The sequence below is a fragment of the Podarcis bocagei genome, assembly GCF_964188305.1.
Source record: "Podarcis bocagei genome assembly, chromosome: Z".
NCBI classification, from domain to species: domain Eukaryota; kingdom Metazoa; phylum Chordata; class Lepidosauria; order Squamata; family Lacertidae; genus Podarcis; species Podarcis bocagei.
This window is the reverse complement of record NC_138140.1, coordinates 16,753,886-16,767,007: the sequence shown is the minus strand read 5'-3', so window position 1 is coordinate 16,767,007 and position 13,122 is coordinate 16,753,886. Positions and strand designations below refer to the sequence as shown.

Below are 13,122 nucleotides of genomic sequence, written 5' to 3'. Positions count from 1 at the left end.
AGGACGCTGAAGGGAATGTGTGCAAAATTTGCTTGCCTGGATCGTTTATATAGGGGACAGAACTCAAGATTCTGTGCTTCCAAAAGCCAAACTCTGTTTTACACATAGCCAGGCAGAGTGTGCGTCTGTGCGTGTGCTTTATTTATTTGAGTTAAGTTTATTAAGTTATTTGAGGCTTTGTAAATTAGTACAAGACTAATTTGCCTTGGACTTGGCTCAGTGGTGGATGGGCAGCCAGTGCAGATGTTTCTACAAAGGTGTCGCATGCTGTCCGCCATGTGCCCCCATGAGGAGCCTGGCCTCTGTGTTCTGCACCAGTTGGAACTTCCAAACCAAGCCCAAGGGCAGCCCAACATAGAATGCACTGAAGTTATCCAGCCTTTATTATTCAACCAGCTGGAAACTGATAGGCTGCTGAGAATTGTCAGATACCCAGTACCTGTTCATCTTTCTTTTCTTTTGCTTTGTTTTTTACAGACAGTGGCGGAATGCCAGAGAGACCCTGCGTGCTGACTGGAACGCCAGAGAGCATTGAGTGAGTTTTTTTTAATTGGCATATACATTTATATAACATTGGTTGCCTCCACTTGTTCCCCTTAGTCCTCTTCCCTCTTCCTTTTTTGTTTTTCTCTTACCCTTTTTCTTCTCTTCAGTTGCTTGCTGTCCTTTTTATAGCCAGCATAGACTCACTCTGCTCCAAACACTTCTATCTCATACATAATAGCTCAACAGTTTGGCCCATTGAAGGGCTGTTTACCTCCATTTCGCAGCGTAGACTGTCTTTGTGGTCCTCTACAAAAACTCCTGAGTGAGTTTGCTTGAACGAGGGCACCCTTTTAAGGGTTGAAAAGTTAGCCTAGTGCTGCAGAGAAGACCCCGGAGAAGCATTTAACTGGCCTTCTGACATGCAACTCTTGTTATTAATGGCAAGTGGTGAGCCCCATCACTTGGAGGGTTCCACATATAAATAAGTAGCTTTCAGGGGAGCCTCTGTTTCTGTTTTTAAAAACTGATTTATAGAAGTATGAATTGCATAGAGAAAGTGGATGCAGAAAAGTTTTGCTCCCTCACTTGTAACATGAAAACTTTCAGACAACCAACAAAACTGGTTATTGGAAGATTCTGGACAGATAAAAATAAAGGACTTCTTCATGCAGTGCATAGTTAAAACTGTGGAACCTGCTTCCACAAGAGGCAGTGATAGCCATCAATTTGTATGGCTTTAAAAAAGGGATTGGACAAATTCATGAAGGAGAATGGTTACTGGCTGTGATGGCTATGTTTTGCCTCCATAGTGCTTCTGAATACTAGTTGCTAGAAATCACAAGAGGGGAGAGTGTTCTCGAGCTCTGGTCCTCCTTGCAGGTTTCCCCACAGGTATCTGACTGGCCACTATGAGAGCAGGATGCTGTACTAGATGGATCATTGGACCGATCCAGCAAGCTCTTTTCTTACTCGTGTTTATTTACTTTGCTTGCCCCCTCCTCCCACCCCAAAGTCCTCTTTCATTTGCACCGAAGTACAGTGGTACCTCGGGTTAAGTACTTAATTCGTTCCGAAGGTCCGTTCTTAACCTGAAACTGTTCTTAACCTGGAGCACCTACTTTAGCTAATGGGGCCTCCTGCTGCCGCCGCACCGCTGGAGCACAATTTCTGTTCTCATCCTGAAGCAAAGTTCTTAACCCGAGGTACTATTTCTGGGTTAGCGGAGTCTGTAACCTGAAGCGTATGTAACCTGAAGCGTATGTAACCTGAAGCGTATGTAACCCGAGGTACCACTGTATTGGGAAAGTAAACAGTGGGAGAGACACCTTGAGTGGGTGAGACACTTGAGGGGCTTGAGTGTGACACCCAGGGTCTTCTCTCACTTGCATTGTAGCTTGATGAAGAGAAGAAGCTCCCGAAGACTGGTGTAACTTACCATCTTCAAGCTATAGTGTTAATGGGGAGAGACCCCTCAATACTCTCTCAAACCTCCTAGTCAAGCACAAAGGATCTCTCTCCCTTCTGTGTAAAAAATCATTTTTTTAAAAAGCCTGTTGCAGAGGCATCCAAAGGTCTTCGCTCACTTGAACAGTGGCTTGTTCAAGAGAAGAAACATTTCCAAGCCCCCACCCCACTCCTGGTGAGCAAAGAGAACCTCTTTCTTCTATCTGTCAGTGAGGACAATCAGTTAAGAAAGGGCAGCAGCAGAGGAATGAAAAAAACAGCAGATGCAAGAGCTTTTTTTTTTTACATTTTTTATATCCCACTTTTCCTCCAAGGAGCTCAAGGTGACATTGTCTCCTGCTCCCCAGTTTTCTCCCACCACAACCCTGAGAGGTAGGTTAAGTTGAGAGAGGCAGTAACTAGGTTAAGGCCAACCTAGTTCAGCTTCATAGCCAAGGGAGGAATTTGAGTCCTGTTCTCTCAGGTCCTAGTTTTCATTTAATCCCCACACCAATCCCATGAGATAGGTTAGTTTGAGAGTAGCAGTGGCTGGCCCAAGGCCAATGAAGATCATGTCCAAGAGGGTATTTGAATACATTGTTTATCAATAAGGTAATAGCTATAGAAACTACAAAGAGAACAAGTAGAATACTGAGTCCTCTCCTGGAGGTGATTCTCAGCCCCCATCACCTATAGAGGAGAGCAGTCCCTCCTAGCTCTCACTTGGAATCCCTGATTTCCACACACACCCAGCCTCTCACCCTGGGAGACCAACACTTCCCTTTCTTCCAACCAGGGTCCTCCATCAGCCATCCACCACCCCATAAATACTTAATTCCTGGAGCTTAATAAAGGCCCCCAAACCTAGTATTCCAAAAGAAACATGAAGAAAAAAAGGGAGAGGGGAAACAAGAAAAGACAAGAGGGGGAAAACAATGGGGGGGACCATTAAAGATAGAGAAAAGAAGCTTCCAATTTTCTGTCTGTCGGTTACATAAGAAAAAGATTATTAATGACATTCTGTCAGTGTTAATATCCATCTTCCCCTCTTTCTGTCAAACCATATTCTAAGTCAAAGTGTCTTAATCATTCATTTCTTCTTCTTGCGAAATATTTAGGAGGGATTCCCAAATTGTTATTACTAGTAATTAACTTTACCTCTATTAATAATATTAATTCCCCCTTCTCCTTACTATATATTCTTCAATTCTTACCCAGTTCCGTATGTTCAAATTCAATTTCCTGTTTTCCATTTTATGTTGTTTACGATAGTTTCTGGATCTCCTCTAGGAGCTTCCCTTTTCATATTTTTTTTTCAGAGAAAGCACCATGTATTTATTAGCATAATTATCTGAATCCACTCCAAATCATATGCAGAATACTTTCTCTGCTAGAACTGAAGAAAGGCCAGGACTGGGGTTTTCCTTAGACTTCTTTTTCTCGCAGCTTCATCAGTGTCAAATGCAGATGACTCTCCATCTCTCCATTTATGATTCCATCCTCTCCTCCAAATCCTTGAATAGAAGGCAATTCCATTCCATCATCTGCTTTCCCCCATTTTACTATTTCATCATCCAGTCCTGCCAGCTTTTCATTGATTTGGTCTGAAGTCTCTAGATATTTTCCATTTCATCGCCCTCTGATTCATCAAATATTGATCTGATAGTTTTTAATTGTTCAGCCAACAACTGCTGAGTGATCCCAACAGTCACTGGAAAAGTCAAAGATATATTTGCTATACTGGATACTTTTGATGTTTTTGATGTTATTTGTAACTCAGTCTCTTTATAAGTTCCAACTCCCCCTAAGGTTCCACCTTAAGAGCACCTTCACAGCCACAGCAAGATTCTTTCCCCACTGAGGGTTCTTTACTTTCAGTTTCTTTTTTTTTTCCAAAAGAAGGAAAAGAAGTAATCGCCTCATCCGTTTAATCTTTATTGTCATTCATAAATCAAGCTTTTTGCTCTTGCTTAGACCCATTTTCCCTTTGTTACTCTTAACGACAGAAAGTAGTTTTTACAGGATTTCCAATTACAGATTTTAGCCAGCAGACATATAAATCTATCCGAGATAGTTTTTCTTATCATGAAAGTGTTTATGAAAGAGAGGATACAGATTTTATACCCATAAGGCATACTTCTTACATAGTGTCAGGTACTCGCTCTTCAGCTTGTTCTGACCCCTGTACAAGTCCCCAGTCACAGACAGCAGAGAACAGCCTCAATCAAAGTATATGAGGATTCTCCCACTCATTCACCCTTATTTTCCAGAGTGATTTAATATCCAGAGTGTCTGTCTGACTATCATCAATCAGCACATAATTACCTTCTGGTAGTACGACAGTCCACAATTCCTTTTTCCTGGAAGTCCATCCAAGTGGCTATTTGAACCCTGATCTCCCATGTCTTAGTCCAATGCTTTAATCACTGCTCTCTTGGGGGGGTGTATCCTGCCAGACAGTGTGGCATTCTCCAGATGTTGTTGAGTATTTAACACCCAGTAGCCAGTAAGGCCAATCCTCAAAGGTGAGGGGAAATGGGAGTCCCAAGAGACATCTGCGTTGGCAACCCCAGTGCTTGGAGGGTGAGAAACACTTGCCTAGGTGGGTGGGTTTTGGGACTAGCCTAGTGGCTAGTTTTCATTGGCCACACGTGATCAAATGAGGGGAGTTCTTGGTTTCCCCAGGATGACTGCATGCTCAAGTGGCCTCCTTTATCTACCTTCTCAGTCTAAAAAGGGCACTACCAGAAACATGCCTCAATCAACTAATTATCCTCCTCATCGGAGGGAGAAGGCTATTGATGGCTATGTTCTGCCTGTGCGCTCTGAATACCAGTTGCTGGAAATCAGAGGAGGGAAGAGTGATGTTGTGCTCAGCTTCTGCTTGCAGGTTTCCCGTGAGGCATTTAGTCGACCATTCTGAGGGCAGGATCCTGGACCAGATGAGCTACTGGCCTGATCCGGCAGGGCTGTTCTGATTTTACACCTCCAGTATCAAGAGCAGGTTGCCTCTCAATGCCAGTTGTTGGAAATCACATGCTGGGAGAGGTGCTGTTGCTCTCACGTCCTGCTTGTGAGGGGCTTTCCACTGGGGCATCTAGCTGGCCACTGTGAGAGCAGGAAGCTGGACTAGGTGGGCCATTGCCCTGAACCAGCAGGCTCTTCTTATGTGCTTATTAACTTATGAGGCATTGGTTCTGCAGAAACCTGCAAGTCAAGATGTTTTCATTTGGGGCCGGGCATGTGTCAGTTAACACCACCATCACCACCGGCCACTTCCTTTGGTGTGAGGCATTGTCCTAGGTGCTGCTGGCTATTTCCCCCCTCGCCCCCGGCCCTCCCAAAGCCCCTTGCAAGAATGTTCCACCCAGCAGCCCAGCTGGGGGATGGTGGGCGGGGATTCTGCTCTCTTTCTCTTTCTCTCTCTCTCTCGCCCTATAGAAAAATTTAGGGTCAGTGTTTCCTCCCTCCCCCTCCCCAGGAGCTGAGCTTGCCTCTTCCCAAGCCATTTTGAGGACCACCTCCCCGCTGGGACTTGGAGCCACGAGCCTTTGGCTTTAACAGGAACCCACTTAGCCATATGGAGCTGCTCTTTCTCTCCCGCAGCCTTTGGGTAGGTGGGTTTTTTCCAAATCCATCTGTTGGGATCTTTTTTTTTTTTCTTCCTTTTTTTCAGTTGCATTTGGATGATTGAAAAAAGCATTGAGGTTTCCTGGATTTTCTTTTTCTTCCTCCGTAGGTGTAAGGATAAATATAACTGAGAGGTGCATGTTAGAGGGCAAAGCAGTCTGGTTGGATTTTTTGCGTATTTATTTTGTGCTGGTACTGAAGTGGGCTCCCTCTGACCTCTACCCTTCCTCCAGTATTTTTGTTTTGGAGCAAAAGGAAAACTGTAAGGTAAAGAAGCTATACGATCCAGAAAAATTGAGGTGCATTATACATTTGTTGCACAGAGTACCTGGGTGGAGACTTTGTGGATTTCTGCTTAAAGGTCTGTTTCTTCAGAGCTAAGTGAGAAGAGAGAGAGCGCTTTCCTTTTGCTGCTGCAATTTATGATCACGGTGACTCACTTGAGTTTCATCCTTTTCAAAACCTGCACAATTGCAAAGGTGGAAGGATGGTGTCTTTTTCTGCTTTTGTGTGCTGCTGGGTGAGCTAGGTGTCAGTTCACCAGTGGCTAACTGGTGCCATAGGGACCAGAAGCATCAGGGACTGAACACAGGAAGCTGCCTTATACAGTGTCAGACCATGGCTCCATCTAGCTCAGTTTTGTCTACACTGTCTGGCAGTGGCTGGAGAGGTTTGAGAGCAACGGGCATTTAGAGCAATTCCCAGCCCTGCCTGGGAATTGCCAGGCACTGAGCCTGGGATTTTCTGCATGCAAAGCAAGTGCTCTGCCACTGAGCTATGGCCCTTCTCTTCTAACAAAAGGATTCCTGACATCATGGTTCTAAATAAAGGAATGATTATAAGCAGCAAGCTTTCCTTACACTGACTCTAGCCCAGTGTTGTCTACGCTGACGGGCAGTGGCTCTCTAGCCTTTCAGGCAGGAGGTCTCTCTAGGGCTTCCTGGAGATGCTAGGGAGTTGCTCTGCCACTTGAGCAGATGCTCTGCCACTTGAGCTACAAGTGGACATGGTGATGGGAGAGGTGTATTGGGTAGGAAAAGCCACCGCAGTAAAAAGGAAGCATTTGAGGTGCTGGTCGGACTTTGTGAGCTCCTTCTCCGCTCTCTCCTACTCCAAAATGGGGTGTGCCTGAGAGAGGGGAATCTGATCCAAAGCAGAGAGTTGCCATCATGGCCGCTGGTTATTTTCTCCCTTCTGTATCCTGTCTTTTCTCTCTTTTTTTCTCCTCCCCTCCCCAAACTCCCTGTATTCCAGTGGTAGTCCCCACCCCTTACACCCAGCAAGATGGGGGTGTTTGCAATATAATAGCTGTTTTCCTTGAGGCTATTTCTCTCTCCCCCTCTGTTCTCTCCCTTCCACACACCCCACCCCCCAAAGACAAGCAAAGCGGCTACTGGGGCAGATTGTGGACCGCTGTCGGAATGGGCCTGGGTTCCACAACGACGTGGACGGCAACAGCACAATCCAAGAGATCCTCATTCCAGCGTCCAAAGTGGGCCTCGTCATTGGCAAAGGTGGAGAAACCATCAAGCAGCTACAGGTGGGCAGGATGCAGCTTCGGACAGATGCTAGTAGGAGGAGTCTGTGGCTACCAGCCATGGTGGCTCTATTTTCTGCCTCCGCTGTTGGAGACAGGATGCCTCTGAATACCAGTTGCTGGGAACTGCAGATAGGGAGAGTGCTATTGTGCTCATATTTTGCTTGCAGGCTTCCCATAGTGGGCATCTGGTTGGCCATCGAGAGAGCAGGAGGCTGAACTAGATGCGCCTCAGACAGCACTCATTTTGTATAGAGAGGCAGTCCTTGATGCATCGATGCCCTAAGCCTTACATGTATTAATTCAAAAAACCCGGATGGCAGTTTACGTCTGGGGTATCTCGGGGATAGCCTGAACACTTGATCACCGAGATCATCTGCAGGAGCATTGTTAATCATTCTCTGAATTAGCGAGGTTCACTTGATAAAGAGAAACCAAACCAAGCCTTTAGTGTAATTAGCCCAGTCCTGTGGATTGCTCTGCCGATAGAGATTCAGCAGGCAGTGTATACATATTTTTATAAATAACTAAATAAGGCTGTATAGGTCAAAGCCAGCACCTTGAATTGGGTGTACCTGTGTGTGGGTGCACCCACACGGTCCCCACCCCCCACAAAGCAAGGTTAGAAGGAAGCATTCAGTTGTAGCCAGCATAAGTGTGCAGTTTATTTTGGGTTGTATGGTACATGCAACAGTTTATGTTGGCAACCATGTTTCCACCCCTGCAGGGTTTTATATAAAATATATTGAATTCCTGCATTACAAGGGGCTGGACTAGATGACCAGTGGGGGTTCCTTCCTACTCTACAATTCTATGAATGCACCATGACCACTAGCTTTTTAATGCAAAGTAAAATTGCAATTGTCTGTGTTTGGGTGGTGGTGGTAAAGTGTGGCTTCCTTCTCTGCTTTCCCCTCTTCATTTTACAATTGCTTGCATTTCTTTTATGGAATTATCAGGAAAACTTGGCCAGACCAAGCCACTTAACTACATAAATGTCCATAGCTGCGGTGGTGGTGGTGGTGGTGGGGCTCCTATTGCTTATCTGTGCTTTTTAACCCCCCCCCCCTTTCCTACTTTCGTAGCCTTTCTGCCTGTTTTGGCATTTCCATTTATTTTTTTGTGGCGCTTTCTCTATCTCTCCCTCCCCATCGCCATTGGTACGTCTGCAGGAACGAACGGGCGTGAAAATGATTATGATCCAAGATGGCCCTTTGCCGACTGGAGCGGATAAACCTCTCCGGATTACCGGCGATGCTTTTAAAGTACAGGTGTGTATCAAAGAGGATTTGCCGTCGTGCTGATGGAACGTTAGGAGGATTTAGAATAATGGCACAGTTGGCAGTATTTGAGAGCCACAGTCTCGTATTTTGTGTGTGTGTGTGTGTGTGTGTGTGTATACGATGGAGTTGGGTGGGGGCATCTCAAGCCTATGGGCCAAACAGTCCTTTTCCCATCTACATCTTGCACCCCACACCCACCCTGCCTTTACCTTAGTGACCCACACTAATGAACCAGAATAGTATGCAAATCCTTGCACTGCAGTGATAAAGCTGCCTCTGCATGCTTCATGAAATTGCAATAAAGAGACTGAGTGTGGCGTGCTGGAAAACTGTTTCAGGCTAGGGGTTATCCTTTGCTGGAAACACAGGGTGGAGAGAGTGTTGCTCTTGGGCTTGGGTCCTGCTTGTAGGCTTCACAGAAGCATCTGGGTGGCCACTGTGAGAACAGGATGTTGGACTAGATAGGTCTTTGGCCTGATCCAGCAGGGCTCATCTTATGTTCTTAGGTGAGGGGAGCCCTAGGTTTGGATCACTTCCCACTTCAGCCATGAAGCTCCCTGGAGAACCTTGGGCCAACCTAACCCTGGTGTCTGTGTTCTGCCTCCGCTGTCAGAGGCCATATGCTGAATAGCTGGTGCCAGGGACCACAGAAGGAGAAAGTGCTGTTGCACTCATGTCCTGCTTGCAGGCTTCCAATAGGTTAGCCGACAGGATGCTCGACTAGCAGCTGGGCTCTTCTTGCATTCTCAAAGTGGTTGCTTTGAGGATAATAAAAATAGGGGAACCCATATAGGCAGACTTGAGAGCCTTGGGAGATTAGCAGGAGAGAAGTGTAATAGGCGTAATCTTCTTTTTGAGAAGACACCTTTGAAACTCGAATAAAGTAATGGTGTATTTTGGAAATGGAAGTGAGGTTATGGCAGGAGGTTAACTATGGATCGGTGGCCGGAAAAAGTGGTCCTGAGGGAGGGCTAAATCTGAAAGCTCAGTTTCTTAAACAGTATAAGCTTTTTGTGGTGGTTGAATATTTTTAATCTTACCTCCACAAGGTCTAGAAACAAAACTTTTGCTTTGTTCATGAAAGCTTAAGAGAGTTCAGGAAGTTAGATACACACACACCCCCGCCAGAAACCAGAGTCTGCAAGTTTGCAAGTCTACTTGATTAGTGGGGGCAGGGCAGTGTTGTTGCACACTGTAAATATTCAACACGGGTAGTAATGGACTGATGCAGATGAAGCCACTGAATGAAAAGGGAGGCATATTCTGGCAAAACCAGAACAACAAAATACCAAACGAAACCCCAATCTCTAAGGGAAGGGGAAGAAACCACATCCCAAACAGGGTCGACGGAACATGCTCAGTAGTCATGGAATGTTGAGCATGTCAGAAGAGAAAAGGCGGAATGGAATACCCCTGCTTTGGGGGAAATGGTTAGCTTGTGGAGAAGCCACTCCTGTTAGGAGGCAGGGATCACATTTTATTGCCAGGGTCCAAAGAATCTGTAATCAACTTGTTTTCCTCTTCCTGCACTTGTACAGCAAGCACGAGAGATGGTACTGGAGATCATTCGAGAGAAAGACCAGGCGGACTTCAGAGGCGTACGCAACGACTTTACTTCCAGAATGGGTGGAGGCAGCATAGAGGTATGGACGTGTCTTGTATGTTACAGAATAATAGAATTGTAGAGTTGGAAGGCTCTCAAGGTGTCATCTAGTCCAACACCCTGCAGTGCAGGAATCTTCTCCCTGGGAAAAAAATAGGGAGTGGGGGGATTATCATCATCATCATGTTCATTCATTTGCTGAGTGTTACTTGCATAGTTTTAGGTGGCTGTGGAAATTTCACATTTATATATAAAAAAATTATTCTGTATTGCAGTTTCATAGAAATAAGTATCAGTGCAGTCAACAGCAATTATAAAAACCACAGTAAAAATTTTAAACAACCTGTCATCAGCTAGCATATTACAGAAAATGTTTTCTTAATTGTCAGCATAAGGCTGGTGGCCAGGACAATTTTAAAGCAAGCCTTTGAAGGTTAAAATAGAAAACACTGGCTGAATTTCTTATTGGAAGACCTGATTCTGCAGGATTGGGCTGATGACACCAACTTCTGCTTTTGGGGGGTATGGGTGTGTGCAACAGAGTAGAAGCAAATGCTAAGCAAAAGAATGTACTGAGTCAGCCCCTTGGTGTATTCATCTTGTCCAGTGATGTCAACTTCATCCTTGTCTAGCCTTTGTCACCCTTTTGACTTCCACCCTGGGTTGCCAGGGTTGAGTCTGGAGGAATATGATCCCTGACGACCATCAGCCAGTGCCGGTGGGACAAGGAGTCATTGTCCTCCCTCCTTCCTCTGGGTTCATCATCCTGCCTTCCCAGCCCTTCAGGTTTCCAGAAATACAGAAAACAAGTTTGGTGCGCTACATGCACAAAACAGTGTTCACAGTCTTCCCCCAGCCCAGTGCCCTCTCATCAGCCCCGGCCAGCATGTCCCAATGACCAGAGAGAGAAGCCTGAAAGGGCCACATCTGACTACTAGGCTTTTAAGGTTTCCCATTTACCCATCCCCAGAATGTGCAGCTTTGGATGTGGAGTGTAGGATTATTTCAAATATGAGGTATAAAGTGGGGGCAAACAATGCTTAGATTTGCCCCCTTCCTGATATGGGTGTGGCTGCCTCTGGGAATTGCAGAGCTGGACTTAGCATGGGATAATTTGCTTCCTGTTCCAGAAAGTGGGAGCAATGTTTTTTCTTAAGTATGTGAACATGTCTCTTGGCTTGGTATTCAAGCTGCCTGATGTAGCTAATGGGGCATCTGTGTGCTACCTTTCTGGGTCTGCTTCCTCTCACTGCTTTTCTTTCCTCCCGCTAGGTCTCGGTGCCTAGGTTTGCAGTGGGAATCGTAATAGGAAGAAATGGAGAGATGATAAAGAAGATTCAGAATGATGCTGGTGTTAGGATTCAATTTAAACCAGGTCTGTCTAATTTTTAGTGTATAGCCTGTAACTGGCAACCACTTTCTCTCTCCCTTCCAGGGAAGCTGTTTTATATCATTGGTTCACTCAGCTCAGATAGTGTCTGTATACTGACTGGCAACAGCTCTCCAGAGTTTTAGGCAGGGGATATTCTCGGCTGTATCTGGAAATGCTGAGAATTGAGCCTGCCACCAAGCTACGCCCCTTTCCTAAAGTTGAGAACATAGTCTTTATACAAAGTCGGTTCACTGAACTCAGTACTGCCACCACCAAATGGCAGGAGTATTGAACCCAGGGGCTTTCTGTACACAGAGCAGGTGTTGCACCCCTGAGCTTACAGTCATATCCCCATCTCATTTCGGCACAAGGCCCATAGCCAAAGATCTGGGGAGAGGATCAGAGCACAAGGGAACGCTTGGACGGGGGCACTGTAAATCACTCCAAAGCAACAGGAGCTTAATTTCACCAGCGTATGTTGCATTTTAAATAAAAGCATTAAATAACATCACACAATAAAAATGTTAAAACAATTACAAAAATTGTAAGCCAGTCTTAGAATATGCCTGGGGCAAGGGCAGGTTCTGTTCCAAGGTATCATATTTTGTTTTTTCTCCAGTGCCAGCTTGCATAGCCTTAAATTCCTCATGTGATGTGGCAGTCCTTTCCTCTGGGAGATTTTGCCCCTGAGTTTCTTGTTGCCACCACGTAAATATTGCTTCCTCAGCTATAATCCTGGAGGCATGTATTATCTCTTTTAAAAATTTTCTTTTTTATTGATTGGTTGGTTTTATTGATTTGTTAACAACAAAAATGCAGACATAACAAAAAGTAACTAAAATGAAGAATTAAAAGTTAAACCCTAAAGTTTCACAGCCTTGAAGGACCAAATTACAAAGATACAACACAACTCCAAAGGGATGATAAAGTATTAACACAGACAGAGATTCCATTTACAAATCATAAAAGTATTCTCCCATTTTAAGTTCTGTCTGGATTGAGAATGGTGGTTCTGTATAGTCTTGCATGAGCCAGATGTGCATATATTGGTGGCACTGAGTGACCATGTGGCTTGTTTATTTCCCTTCTCTCATGGGAAGCTCCTTCCTCCCTGCTTTTTCCCACTTTGTGTTTGTATTTAATTTAAAGTCTGTCTCCTCTTGCTCCACAGATGATGGGATTAGTCCGGAAAGAGTCGCGCAGGTCATGGGCCTTCCGGATCGGTGTCAGCACGCAGCTCACATAATCAACGAACTCATTATCACTGCACAGGTAGGTGGGACATAGGAAAGTTTCAGATGCAGAGTAAGTCCACTGATCTGTCTGGATTGGTGCTTTTTACACTGACTGGCAGCAGCTCTCCAGGGTTTCAGGCAGGGGAACATTCCCATCCCTACCTGGATATGCCATTAGGGGGATTGAAACTGCAACCTTATGCATTCTGCATAGACATTCTGCTATTTAACTGTGGCCCTAACCCTACACAAAGTTGTTTAGGGAAGTTTTTAATGTTTGATGTTTTATTCTGTTTTAATATTCTGTTGGAAGCAGCCCAGAGTAGCTGGGGAAACTCAGCAAGATGGGAAGGGTAATAATAATAATAATAATAATAATAATAATAATAATAATAATAATAATAATAATAATAATAATACACTGAATCAGACAATTGGTTTATGTAGCTCAATATTATAGTTCAATATTATCCATGCTGACTGGTAGCAGTTGTCCAGGGTATTAGACTGGGCAATTCATGCCAGTCCCACCG

At 44.9% G+C, this 13,122-nt stretch overlaps 1 protein-coding gene across 8 annotated transcripts in view; it reads left to right on the top strand.

Moving 5' to 3' along the window:
- Positions 1 to 13,122, top strand: part of FUBP3 (far upstream element binding protein 3) — a 60,739-nt gene that overhangs the window by 31,397 nt on the left and 16,220 nt on the right. For all 8 annotated transcript variants that reach the window (XM_081179228.1, XM_081179225.1, XM_081179222.1 and 5 more), the window contains 6 exons: positions 478 to 535; positions 6,937 to 7,099; positions 8,269 to 8,367; positions 9,918 to 10,022; positions 11,255 to 11,357; positions 12,526 to 12,626. In XM_081179228.1, coding sequence (XP_081035354.1) covers positions 478 to 535; positions 6,937 to 7,099; positions 8,269 to 8,367; positions 9,918 to 10,022; positions 11,255 to 11,357; positions 12,526 to 12,626 — 629 coding nt within the window. The remainder of the gene's footprint in view (positions 1 to 477; positions 536 to 6,936; positions 7,100 to 8,268; positions 8,368 to 9,917; positions 10,023 to 11,254; positions 11,358 to 12,525; positions 12,627 to 13,122) is intronic.